The sequence below is a fragment of the Eurosta solidaginis genome, chromosome 5, assembly GCF_040869045.1.
Source record: "Eurosta solidaginis isolate ZX-2024a chromosome 5, ASM4086904v1, whole genome shotgun sequence".
In the NCBI taxonomy this organism is placed as follows: Eukaryota; Metazoa; Arthropoda; class Insecta; order Diptera; family Tephritidae; genus Eurosta; species Eurosta solidaginis.
This window is the reverse complement of record NC_090323.1, coordinates 236,473,449-236,487,392: the sequence shown is the minus strand read 5'-3', so window position 1 is coordinate 236,487,392 and position 13,944 is coordinate 236,473,449. Positions and strand designations below refer to the sequence as shown.

The 13,944-nt window shown below is 36.7% G+C and overlaps 1 protein-coding gene across 2 annotated transcripts in view; it reads left to right on the top strand.

The window, feature by feature from the left end:
• The window catches only part of LanB2 (laminin subunit gamma-1), a 70,175-nt gene that overhangs the window by 15,613 nt on the left and 40,618 nt on the right, over positions 1-13,944 (top strand). For both annotated transcript variants that reach the window (XM_067788965.1, XM_067788966.1), the window contains exon 2: positions 3,462-3,754. In XM_067788965.1, the coding sequence (XP_067645066.1) occupies positions 3,587-3,754 (168 nt within the window). In that variant the 5' untranslated portion in view covers positions 3,462-3,586. The remainder of the gene's footprint in view (positions 1-3,461; positions 3,755-13,944) is intronic.

The window sequence follows — 13,944 nt, the reverse complement described above, 5'->3', positions numbered from 1 at the left end:
ATTACCCTCTACTAAAGTACTCATCAATAGCTTTCATTTGTTATCCATATTCTATAAATACATTCCAGGGGTACCCGGGTCAACGTTTTGGCCTATATCTCGAGACCCTAGCGCCCCCAGGGGTATGAAAATTACCATCTACTAAAGCACTCATCAACAGCTTTCATTTGATATCCATATTCTATAAACACATTCTAGGAGTACCCGGGTCCACGTTTTGGCCTATATCTCGAGACCCTGTGCGTCGATCGCAACCAAACCTATGTGCAAACCACCGCATTAGGCATACGTAACTTATCTTCAAGTCCAAGGTGTGCAAATAATACTGGCAAGGAAATCTTTATTTTCAAGGATAGCCAAGCGGCAATAAAATCCATTGGTTCCTATTCATTCAACTCCGAATTGACACTAAACTGTAGCCGATCTCTTCAGGAGATGGCCCAACAGAACCGTGTACACCTCACATGGGTCCCTGGACACAGGGATATAGAGAGAAACTGCGCGGCAGACAAACTTGTTAGGCAGGGTACGACCAGACAGATTCTTCCTGACAAAGAACGCCTAGGTATGCCTTTTGCCACTTGCAAGCTAATGCTAAAAGAGTATACCTACAGTCAAGCCAACGAAAGATGGCTACTAACCCCGGGGTGTAGAACATCAAAGCAATCCTGGCCTAAATGGGATACTAAGAGATCCCGTCACGTATACACCCTAAGCAGGGACAAAATCTCCTCACTTGTAGGAGTTCTGACTGGGCACTACCTCATCGGACGGCATGCGGAAAGGCTAGAAGCGCCCTTTCGACGATGCTGCAGAAGTTGTAAAGAAGACGAGGAAGAGGAAACGGTGATGCACCTTATCTGCAACTGCCCGGCGTTAAGTGGCCCCAGACAACGCTGTCTGGGAGCTCCCTTCCTGAGCAATCTCCGCCAGGTCTGGGAGCATGATATAAGGGACTTGGTAGCTTTTATCAGGTCCTCGAAATGGATCGAAGAGGAGGGCTAACGGTGTCTTTCTATGGTACCACAACGGGCCAACTGATACTGGCCTATGTGTGCCCATGGGGCAGCCACTACTACCTAACCTAACCGAACCTAACCTAGGTATACATACATACTTTCGAAAATACTTAGAAATCGAAAGCTTACATTTTGGTAATATTAAGCGCTGTACGGAAATCAAAAGCAAACATTCAAGAAAAATTTAGCATTTTTCTTGAGAATGAAAATAGCAGTAGGCACAAAATTTTGGCATTTCACGATGCATGGTAATTTATACATGAATACCGCTTTTATAAAAATAAAACAAAATTTATGAAATTTTTTGATACCAAAGAAGTCCTTGCCCATGATTTACTCACAAGAGGTTTGCTCGACGGACAAATTTGTTGACAATCGCAGCCATTTTGCTCCCAAATCGAATTGACATCCATTAACTGAGTTGTTTCTTTGTGATTTTTCGAAAAATATTAGTAGTAGAAATAGGAAGCAATCAGTTTACAAATACCCGATAAGTACTGAATTGCATAGTTCATAAGAACATTTTTTTAAATTTTATCATGAATTTATTAACTATGGCATAATCTATTAATGTGGCTGATCATAGGTTTTATGAAAAGTACGGACACTTTCGTAAACCTATGAACATACGAAACCTAAACCATTCAAAATTCATCGTTCAACGTGAAAAACTCGACAAATAAATCGATTCACGTAAAATTGTTATTAGTAAATAATGGAGATGCCAAATGTCTCATTGAGCATGTTAACTTATTCATTCCGTATGTTCGCAACCTTCGTCTCCATTTAAGAATTTGGGGAATCGGTTTATATATGGAATATTATGTATATACTTATTTGATATATTCGGACTTCGTGAGGTAGTATAAAACGAACGTGTTCCAAATATTCTAAATGAATGGTTTATCCGGAACACTTCCATGAATACTTAACGGAAACGATATTTCAGAATAAAGAGATGAATACTTCCTGTGTAGCAGGACCGCACAAAAGCTTAACTCTTCTGTCAAAGTCAAGACCGGCATATAAAGTTCTAAGGCCCGGCTTTTCAGTGTGAGTTTAAACTCCAGTTAAAGTTGACTATAGTTTAACCCTGCCACTTCGGCCGCTTAAGCTGAGATGAGCAGCAAAATTTATTGTTATCGAACAAAGTGGCAAGGTTAAACCCTAGTCAACTTTAACTGGAGTTTAAACTCACACTGAAAACCCTAGCCTAAGACAATAAGCAATTTTCTTATATATTTTTTTTGTCAGTTCATTGGGGCTGCTGAGTAGAGTATCACCCCATGTCGGCGCCCTAGCTAACATAACTATTTATAAATTCACGAAATATTTAGTAGAAAATTAATTATATCCCCTAAAACCAGTTGGCATTTACCAATTTATAATCACTTCTAATATACTACTAAAGGTACTTTTTTACTACAATTTTCGCTGAAGGGGATTGAATTATTCGCCGTTTTTCTTAGATCGTAAAAGCAACCAGTCGAGATTTTTCAACTTGGGAGTGTCAAAGCTATGCCATCATTGGAGAACAAACCTCTAGTAATTGAATCATGGTCCTTGCCAACTCGCACTTGACACAAAATAAAATTATTGACGTTTTTCGAAATTTACTTAAGTTTTAAATTATTCATAGCTCAATTATGTATATGGTTGGCTCATCTCATCGGCTGATTTTATTTTTTTCCTTTCACTGGTATAGGGATTGTAAAAAGAGGATGGCAAACGCAAAATGTAACCAACACATTGACAATTATTTTTTGTCGTAAAAATGTTGTGTGAGTTTTTTACAGGCTTCAAAATTCCAGAACTACTTAACCGATATAAATTATTCCTTTACGTATTGTTTCCCGTAGTCCCGGGATCATTTTTAGCGACAAAAAAATTAGATGATGCCTAATATCTATCTACTTGGCCGCTTGTGATCTCAACCTTTAAATGTAAATATACAAACAACTAAGACGTGCTAAAAATTGCTGCTGCACAGTGTTGTGCTTGCTTTGTTTTAAGTTTTTATTTTCTTTCATGATCTTGCTCTTTGTTTGATTTGGAGGGATTTTATTTAATTTTTTTTTTCGGCTCAACTTCAAAATAAATCTGTATGCCTACATATGTGTGTACCTATCCATGTGTATGGGCAGTTTAAATGTGAAATTGTATAAATGAATTATTATAAACAATGAACAGACGGTCCGGTCAATTTATAAATACGATTTTTAAAAATCTAAACAAAATTTGTAAAAATTAAAAGCAATGTTATGTGTGTATAGAGTTTGACTGGTCCAAATACATACATATATACATAGAAATAAACATATAAGAAAATTTTTATTGTAAATTGAATGAGTGAGCAACGTTGAGTTTTTTGAAAAGCATAGCAACAGTCTCCAATGCTCTATTGCTTAAGTTGTGCTTAAAATTAAAAACATTTATTTTCAGTGCATATCTTCGTCGCCATGTGTTAAAAAAAAATTGTAAAAAAAATATAATTGAGTGATCAAATATTTTCGAAAATAATAACTAAGTGTTAATCATAAGATTGTGTAAAATTGCAAAAGTTCGAAATGAGACTTAACAAATGGTGTTCGTTCGCTAAGCGGAGACAACTTTTAAGTGCCACTGTATTTCTGTGCCTATTCTTACAACATGCACCAACTTCAATGGCTGCAAGTCACGGCGCCACCACATTCATGCCCGCTTTGGAATGCTACGATCATTATGGTCGACCGCAGGTAAGTTTGATTTAGTCTTTTTTAAATAAGGTTTTTTTTTTTTTATTTTATTTTGATAACCGGTATAGGAGTTAAACGGCTTGTCCATCTAAGCCGATAAGATATATAAGGTCCGATAGCCTTTGCCCCCATAACTATCACTTTCCGTTTCACCATCATATTTTGGTTCCACGCGTTCCAGAAAAATTAATCAGGATTTGCTTTCCATGTAAAGTGGTCATTCTAAATCGTTCCCGAGATGGTCGGGCTAGTACCTTAATGAAGCTTATTACCGGAACGTACCAAATCTGCATCCGGCAAGTGACCATCAACAACGATAAAACGCCCCAAAACCTTCGAGAGTGTCTTTGTTGCTACAACAACACCAACAACTGCATCTCATTGCGAAGTTATAGCAAGCATCAGTAAAATGTGTCAAAAAATTTGCTCATAAAACAACAAAATGCAACTAAAGAATATGAAAACAATTGCTTAATCGTTTCTTTAGCGAGCAAGAAAAAGCGAGTCCCCCTTATGCACTACTTTTGTACACCCAAAAAAAAAAAATTAAAACTTCCTTAGAAAACGGAAAATGGGATTGATTTTTGCCATTGAAATTTTTCCTCAATTGATTATGCGAATCTTTTTATAATGACGAAAATATCGATCGAGTATATAAGTTTTTTCTAAATTCCTATGGTGCAAAATCACTCCCATTTAAGAGAAAAAGTTTTTTGTGTGTACGGATGTTAATGTTTTCCTACTTTCGCTATGTCCCTTATTTTAGCGGCGAAAGGTTGGCGGAATAAGTTGAAAATTTTACATAATTAGTAGCTAACTAAATGCAAATTAAATGCGAGAAAAAAAAATTTATAGCTTTACAAATTTTTTTTTTATGACATTCTGCGCTAAAATAAGACTGAAGTTAGCGAAACCAATCGGCGAAAGGTTGGCGGAATAAGTTGAAAATTTTACACAATGAGTACCTAATTTAGTGCAAATTAGCAGTGAGAAAAAAAAATGTATAGCTGTACAAATTTTTTTTTTAATGACATTCTGCGCAGAAATAAGACTGAAGTTAGCGAAACCAATCGGCGAAAGGTTGGAGGAATAAGTTGAAAATTTTACATAATGAGTACCTAATTTAGTGCAAATTAACTGCGAGAAAAAAAATTTATAGCTTTACAAATTTTCTTTTTATGACATTCTGCGCTGAAATAAGACTGAAGTTAGCGAAACCAATCGGCGAAAGGTTGGCGGAAGAAGTTGAAAATTTTACACGTATGAGCAAGAGGATAAATATAATAAGAGCCGTCACTCGTTATTTTTGAGGCATTTACTCGATGTAAACTGTGAGGTAGTCGCTACTTTTTTTTTGGGCGAGATGTTTATAATTGTCTTCTACATATTTTCATGGGGTATTTGTGTTTATTTTTCCGACTGTATTTAATTAGTTATTTAATTCTCTTTCCAAAAAACACGTTTGCATAAAGTGACAACACCGCATGGATAAATGGAAGACAATTCAAAAATGTCCCTCATAAAACAAAAGTAGCGACTACCTCACAGTTTACATCGAGTAAATTCCTAATAAATAACGAGTGGCGGCTCTTATTATATTTATCCTCTTTGGTACGAGTAGGCGGCCATCGCCGTGCGTTAGTCATGGAGAAAAGTCGTTGAAGTTGTATAGCCTCACAGGTGAAATGTTAGGTTGAAAGTATTGATACTTGGCAGCTTCAGCGGCTTACTGGGATGTCACACAGTAATTCATAAGAAATTAGTCATTTGCGCGGCGGCGCCATGACGTATGTATGTTTATACCATATACATAGATCTAAATCAATCAATTCCACGGACGGCGCCTTGGAACATACATGTGGGCACTTCCATGGTAACTCACGTTACATCAGAGACAAAATTGTCCGCGCTTAATTTGCACTTACTTAGCTATTAATTATATCAAATTTTCAACTTCTTCCGCCAACCTTTCGCCGATTGGTTTTGCTAACTTCAGTCTTATTTCAGCGCAGAATGTCATAAAAAGAAAATTTGTAAAGCTAAAAATTTTTTTTTTCTCGCAGTTAATTTGCACTAAATTAGGTACTCATTGTGTAAAATTTTCAACTTATTCCGCCAACCTTTCGCCGATTGGTTTGGCTAAGTTCAGTCTTATTTTAGCGCAGAATGTCAAAAAAAATTTGTAAAGCTGTACAGTTTTTTTCTCGCAGTTAATTTGCACTAAATTAGGTACTCATCATGTAAAATTTTCAACTTATTCCGCCAACCTTTCGCCGATTGGTTTCGCTAACTTCAGTCTTATTTTAGCGCAGAATGTCAAAAAAAATTTGTAAAGCTGTACAGTTTTTTTCTCGCAGTTAATTTGCACTAAATTAGGTACTCAATTATGTAAAATTGTCAACTTATTCCGCAACCTTTTCGCCGATTGGTTTCGTTAACTTCAGTCTTATTTCAGCGCAGAATGTCATTAAAAAAAAATTTGTACAGCTATACATTTTTTTTTTCTCGCAGTTAATTTGCAATAAATTAGGTACTCATTATGTAAAATTTTCAACTTATTCCGCCAACCTTTCGCCTATTGGTTTCGCTAAGTTCAGTCTTATTTTAGCGCAGAATGTCATAAAAAGAAAATTTGTAAAGCTATAAATTTCTTTTCTCGCAGTTAATTTGCAATAAATTAGGTACTCATTATGTAAAATTTTCAACTTCTTCCGCCAACCTTCCGCCGATTGGTTTCGCTAACTTCAGTCTTATTTTAGCGCAGAATGTAATAAAAAAAAAAATTTGTAAAGCTTACATTTTTTTTTTCTCGCAGTTAATTTGCACTAAATTAGGTACTCATTATGTAAAATTTTCAACTTATTCCGCCAACCTTTCGCCGATTGGTTTCGCTAACTTCAGTCTTATTTTAGCGCAGAATGTAATAAAAAAAAAAATTTGTAAAGCTTAAATTTTTTTTCTCGCAGTTAATTTGCACTAAATTAGGTACTCATTATGTAAAATTTTCAACTTATTCCGCCAACCTTTCGCCGATTGGTTTCGCTAACTTCAGTCTTATTTTAGCGCAGAATGTAATAAAAAAAAAAAATTTGTAAAGCTTACATTTTTTTTCTCGCAGTTAATTTGCACTAAATTAGGTACTCATTATGTAAAATTTTCAACTTATTCCGCCAACCTTTCGCCGCTAAAATAAGGGACGTACTTTCGCTCTCTGATGGATGAGGCATCAGAATATATTTGTATAGGTAACTTAACCTAGATTAATCTAGGCTTGTTCCATTAGGAAGTATGAGATTCCCAACTGGCCCACTCCATATGAAGGAGACGGATAATCTCCACGGCACTTTACGCATGTAAAATAAATCGGGGGGCACTTGAATGATATCACCTTCTTCCTTTCACTCTGTATTTACGGCGGAGGTCAGGTCCATCCTTTAATATGGGATCCTTGTTTGCTGAACAACCAATCAAACATGTACATATATTAAACAATTTATGGAAGTATGCAGCTCTTCAATGTTAAGCTTGATGGGGGACCTGAAAACTATCGCGACAGCAGCACTAAATGGCATACCATACATCCCATCCGCAGAGCAAGTGGCCAAGTCAGCTTGAGGCCCGCCCACGTGCGTAAAGCTGGCAGACCCAAGTGCTCAAAAATAAGTTTAAGTTGTTTGAGAATTAAGTGCATTTTAGGTGCAATTTAGGGCCACAAAAGATAATTTAGGTGCTCATTTGGTTTTCGAGATATTCGCAAAAAAGTGTGGGTCTGCTAGGTTAACGTCAAGCTAGCAGACCCACAACTTAAATTTCATTTTATTTTAAAAAAAAATATATCAAAATTAGGAGCTATTTAGGTGCTTTTTAGGGCCACAAAAGATAATTTAGGTTTTCATTTCGTTTTCGAGATATTCGCAAAAAGGTGTGGGTCTGCTAGGTTAACGTCAAGCTAGCAGACCCAAAATTTAAATTTAATTTTTTTTAAATAAAAAGTATATCAAAATTAGGAGCTATTTAGGTGCTTTTTAGGGCCACAAAAGATAATTTAGGTTTTCATTTCGTTTTCGAGATATTCGCAAAAAGGTGTGGGTCTGCTAGGTTAACGTCAAGCTAGCAGACCCAAAATTTAAATTTCATTTTATTTTAAATAAAAAATATATCAAAATTAGGAGCTACTTAGGTGCTTTTTAGGGCCACAAAAGATAATTTAGGTTTTCATTTCGTTTTCGAGATATTCGCAAAAAGGTGTGGGTCTGCTAGGTTAACGTCAAGCTAGCAGACCCAAAATTTAAATTTCATTTTATTTTAAATAAAAAACATATCAAAATTAGGAGCTATTTAGGTGCTTTTTAGGGCCACAAAAGATAATTTAGGTTTTCATTTCGTTTTCGAGATATTCGCAAAAAGGTGTGGGTCTGCTAGGTTAACGTCAAGCTAGCAGACCCAAAATTTAAATTTCACTTTTTTTAAATAAAAAGTATATCAAATTTAGGAGCTATTTAGGTGCTTTTTAGGGCCACAAAAGATAATTTAGGTTTTCATTTCGTTTTCGAGATATTCGCAAAAAGGTGTGGGTCTGCTAGGTTAACGTCAAGCTAGCAGACCCAAAATTTAAATTTCATTTTTTTAATTTCACTTTTTTTAAATAAAAAGTATATCAAAATTAGGAGCTATTTAGGTGCTTTTTAGGGCCACAAAAGATAATTTACGTTTTCATTTCGTTTTCGAGATATTCGCAAAAAGGTGTGGGTCTGCTAGGTTAACATCAAGCTAGCAGACCCACAACTTAAATTTCATTTTATTTTAAATAAAAAACATATCAATATTAGGAGCTATTTAGGTGCTTTTTAGGGCCACAAAAGATAATTTAGGTTTTCATTTCGTTTTCGAGATATTCGCAAAAACGTGTGGGTCTGCTAGGTTAACGTCAAGCTAGCAGACCCACAACTTAATTTTCATTTTATTTTAAATAAACAGTATATCAAAATTAGGAGCTATTTAGGTGCTTTTTAGGGCCACAAAAGATAATTTAGGTTTTCATTTCGTTTTCGAGATATTCGCAAAAAGGTGTGGGTCTGCTAGGTAACCGTCAAGCTAGCAGACCCAAAATTTAAATTTCATTTTTTTTAAATAAAAAGTATATTAAAATTAGGAGCTATTTAGGTGCTTTTTAGGGCCACAAAAGATAATTTAGGTTTTCATTTCGTTTTCGAGATATTCGGAAAAAGGTGTGGGTCTGCTAGGTTAACGTCAAGCTAGCAGACCCAAAATTTAAATTTCACTTTTTTTAAATAAAAAGTATATCAAAATTAGGAGCTATTTAGGTGCTTTTTAGGGCCACAAAAGATAATTTAGGTTTTCATTTCGTTTTCGAGATATTCGCAAAACTTTTTATTTAAAAAAAAATGAAATTTAAATTTTGGGTCTGCTAGCTTGACGTTAACCTAGCAGACCCACACCTTTTTGCGAATATCTCGAAAACGAAATGAAAACCTAAATTATCTTTTGTGGCCCTAAAAAGCACCTAAATAGCTCCTAATTTTGATATACTTTTTATTTAAAAAAAGTGAAATTTAAATTTTGGGTCTGCTAGCTTGACGTTAACCTAGCAGACCCACACCTTTTTGCGAATATCTCGAAAACGAAATGAAAACCTAAATTATCTTTTGTGGCCCTAAAAAGCACCTAAATAGCTCCTAATTTTGATATGTTTTTTATTTAAAATAAAATGAAATTTAAATTTTGGGTCTGCTAGCTTGACGTTAACCTAGCATACCCACACCTTTTTGCGAATATCTCGAAAACGAAATGAAAACCTAAATTATCTTTTGTGGCCCTAAAAAGCACCTAAATAGCTCCTAATTTTGATATATTTTTTATTTAAAAAAAAATGAAATTTAAATTTTGGGTCTGCTAGCTTGACGTTAACCTAGCAGACCCACACCTTTTTGCGAATATCTCGAAAGCGAAATGAAAACCTAAATTATCTTTTGTGGCCCTAAAAAGCACCTAAATAGCTCCTAATTTTGATATATTTTTTATTTAAAATAAAATGAAATTTAAATTTTGGGTCTGCTAGCTTGACGTTAACCTAGCAGACCCACACCTTTTTGCGAATATCTCGAAAACGAAATGAAAACCTAAATTATTTTTTGTGGCCCTAAAAAGCACCTAAATAGCTCCTAATTTTGATATACTTTTTATTTAAAAACAAGTAAGGAAGGCTAAGTTCGGGTGTAACCGAACATAACATACTCAGTTGAGAGCTATGGAGACAAAATAAGGAAAATCAATCTGGGGTAACCCTGGAATGTGGTTGTATAACATGTGTATCAAATGAAAGGTATTAAAGAGTATTTTAAGAGAGAATAGGCCATAGTTCTATGGATGAACGCCATTTAGGGATATCGCCATAAAGGTAGACCAGGGCTGACTCTAGAATTTGTTTGTACGATATGGGTATCAAATGAAAGGTGTTACTGAGCATTTTAAGAGGCAGTGGGCCTTAGGTTTATCGGTGGACGCCTTTTCGAGATGTCCCCATTAAGGTGGACCAGGGGTGATTCTATAATGTGTTTGTACGATATGGGTATCAAATGAAAGCTGTTAATGAGTATTTTGAAAAGGAGTGATCCTTAGTTCCATAGGTGGACGCCGTTTCGAGATATCGCCATAAAGGTGGACCAGGGGTGTCTCTAGAATGTGTTTGTACGATATGGGAATCAAATGAAAGGTGTTACTGAGCATTTTAAGAGGGAGTGGGCATTAGGTCTATAGGTGGACGCCTTTTCGAGATATCGCCATTAGGGTGGGCCAGGGGTGACTCTAGAATGTGTTTGTACGATATGTGCATCAAACGAAAGGTGTTACTGAGCATTTTAAGAGGGAGTGGGCATTAGGTCTATAGGTGGACGCCCTTTCGAGATATCGCCATTAGGGTGGGCCAGGGGTGACTCTAGAATGTTTGTACGATATGGGTATCAAACGAAAGGTGTTACTGAGCATTTTAAGAGGGAGTGGGCATTAGGTCTATAGGTGGACGCCTTTTCGAGATATCGCCATTAGGGTGGGCCAGGGTGACTCTAGAATGTGTTTGTACGATATGGGTATCAAATGAAAGGTGGTAATGAGTATTTTAAAAGGGAGTAATCCTTAGTTCTATAGGTGGACGCCTTTTCGAGATATCGCCATAAAGGTGGACCAAGGGTGACTCTAGAATGTTTGTACGATATGGGTATCAAACGAAAGGTGTTACTGAGCATTTTAAGAGGGAGTGGGCATTAGGTCTATAGGTGGACGCCTTTTCGAGATATCGCCATTAGGGTGGGCCAGGGTGACTCTAGAATGTGTTTGTACGATATGGGTATCAAATGAAAGGTGGTAATGAGTATTTTAAAAGGGAGTAATCCTTAGTTCTATAGGTGGACGCCTTTTCGAGATATCGCCATAAAGCTGGACCAAGGGTGACTCTAGAATGTTTGTACGATATGGGTATCAAACGAAAGGTGTTACTGAGCATTTTAAGAGGGAGTGGGCATTAGGTCTATAGGTGGACGCCTTTTCGAGATATCGCCATTAGGGTGGGCCAGGGTGACTCTAGAATGTGTTTGTACGATATGGGTATCAAATGAAAGGTGGTAATGAGTATTTTAAAAGGGAGTAATCCTTAGTTCTATAGGTGGACGCCTTTTCGAGATATCGCCATAAAGCTGGACCAAGGGTGACTCTAGAATGTTTGTACGGTATGGGTATCAAACGAAAGGTGTTACTGAGCATTTTAAGAGGGAGTGGGCATTAGGTCTATAGGTGGACGCCTTTTCGAGGTATCGCCATTAGGGTGGGCCAGGGTGACTCTAGAATGTGTTTGTAAGATATGGGTATCAAATGAAAGGTGGTAATGAGTATTTTAAAAGGGAGTAATCCTTAGTTCTATAGGTGGACGCCTTTTCGAGATATCGCCATTAGGGTGGGCCAGGTGTGACTCTAGAATGTTTGTACGATATGGGTATCAAACGAAAGGTGTTACTGAGCATTTTAAGAGGGAGTGGGCATTAGGTCTATAGGTGGACGCCTTTTCGAGATATCGCCATTAGGGTGGGACAGGGGTGACTCTAGAATGTTTGTATGATATGGGTATCAAACGAAAGGTGTTACTGAGCATTTTAAGAGGGAGTGTACATTAGGTCTATAGGTGGACGCCTTTTCGAGATATCGCCATTAGGGTGGGCCAGGGGTGACTCTAGAATGTTTGTACGATATGGGTATCAAACGAAAAGTGTTACTGAGCATTTTAAGAGGGAGTGGACATTAGGTCTATAGGTGGACGCCTTTTCGAGATATCGCCATTAGGGTGGGCCAGGGTGACTCTAGAATGTGTTTGTACGATATGGGTATCAAATGAAAGGTGGTAATGAGTATTTTAAAAAGGAGTAATCCTTAGTTCTATAGGTGGACGCCTTTTCGAAATATCGCCATTAGGGTGGGCCAGGTGTGACTCTAGAATGTTTGTACGATATGGGTATCAAACGAAAGCTGTTACTGAGCATTTTAAGAGGGAGTGGGCATTAGGTCTATAGGTGGACGCCTTTTTTAGATATAGCCATTAGAGTGGGCCAGGGGTGACTCTAGAATGTTTGTACGATATGGGTATCAAACGAAAGGTGTTACTGAGCATTTTAAGAGGGAGTGGACACTAGGTCTATAGGTGGACGCCTTTTCGAGATATCGCCATTAGGGTGGGCCAGGGGTTACTCTAGAATGTTTGTACGATATGGGTATCAAACGAAAGGTGTTACTGAGCATTTTAAGAGAGAGGGGGCATTAGTTCTATAGGTGGACGCCTTTTCGAGATATCGCCATTAGGGTGGGACAGGGGTGACTCTGGTATGTTTTTGTACGATATGGATATCAAATTAAAGGTATTAATGAGGGTTTTAAAAGCGAGTGGCCCTTAGATGTATATGTGAAGGCGTTCTCGTGATATCCACCAAAATGTGGACCAGGTGATCCAGAAAATCATCTGTCGGGTACTGCTAATTTATTTATATATGCAATACCACTAACAGTATTCCTGCCAAGATTCCAAGGGCTGTTGATTTCGCCTTGTAGAACTTTTTCATTTTCTTCTACTTAATATGGTAGGTGTCACACCCATTTTACAAAGATTTTTCCAAAGTTATATTTTGCGTCAACAAACCAATCCAGTTACCATGTTTCATCCCTTTTTTCGTATTTGGTATAGAATTATGGCATTTTTTTCATTTTTCGTAATTTTCGATATCGATAAAGTGGGCGTGGTTATGGTCAGATTTCGCCCATTTTTTATACCAAGAAAAAGTGAGCTCAGGTAAGTACGTGGGCTAAGTTTAGTAAAGATATATCGGATTTTGCTCAAGTTATTGTGTTAATGGCCGAGCGGAAGGACAGACGGTGGACTGTGTATAAAAACTGGGCGTGGCTTCCACCGATTTCGCCCATTTTCACAGAGAACAGTTACCGTCATAGAATCTATGCTCCTACCAAATTTGAGAAGGATTGGTAAATTTTTGTTCGACTTATGGCAATAAAAGTATTCTAGACAAACTAAATGAAAATGGGCGGAGCCACGCCCATTTTGAAATTTTCTTTTATTTTTGTATTTTGTTGCATCATATCATTACTGGAGTTGAATTTTGACTTAATTTACTTATATACAGTAAAGATATTAAATTTTTTGTTAAAATTTGAATTTAAAAAAATTTTTTTTTAAAAAGTGGGCGTGTTCTTAATCCAATTTTGCTAATTTTTATTTAGCACATATAGAGTAATAGTAGTAACGTTCCTGCCAAATTTCATCATGATATCTTCAACGACTGCCAAATTACAGCTTGCAAAACTTTTAAATTACCTTCTTGTAAAAGTGGGCGGGGCCACGCCCATTGTTCAAAATCTTACTAATTTTCTATTCTGCGTCATAACATCAACCCATCTACCAAGTTTCGTCGCTTTATCTGTCTTTTGTAATGAGTTATCGCACTTTTTCGGTTTTTCGAAATTTTCGATATCGAAAAAGTGGGCGTGGTTATAGTCCGATATCGTTCATTTTAAATAGCGATCTGAGATGAGTGCTCAGGAACCTACATACCAAATTTCATCAAGATACCTAAAAATTTACTCAAGTTATCGTGTTAACGGACGGACGGACGGACGGA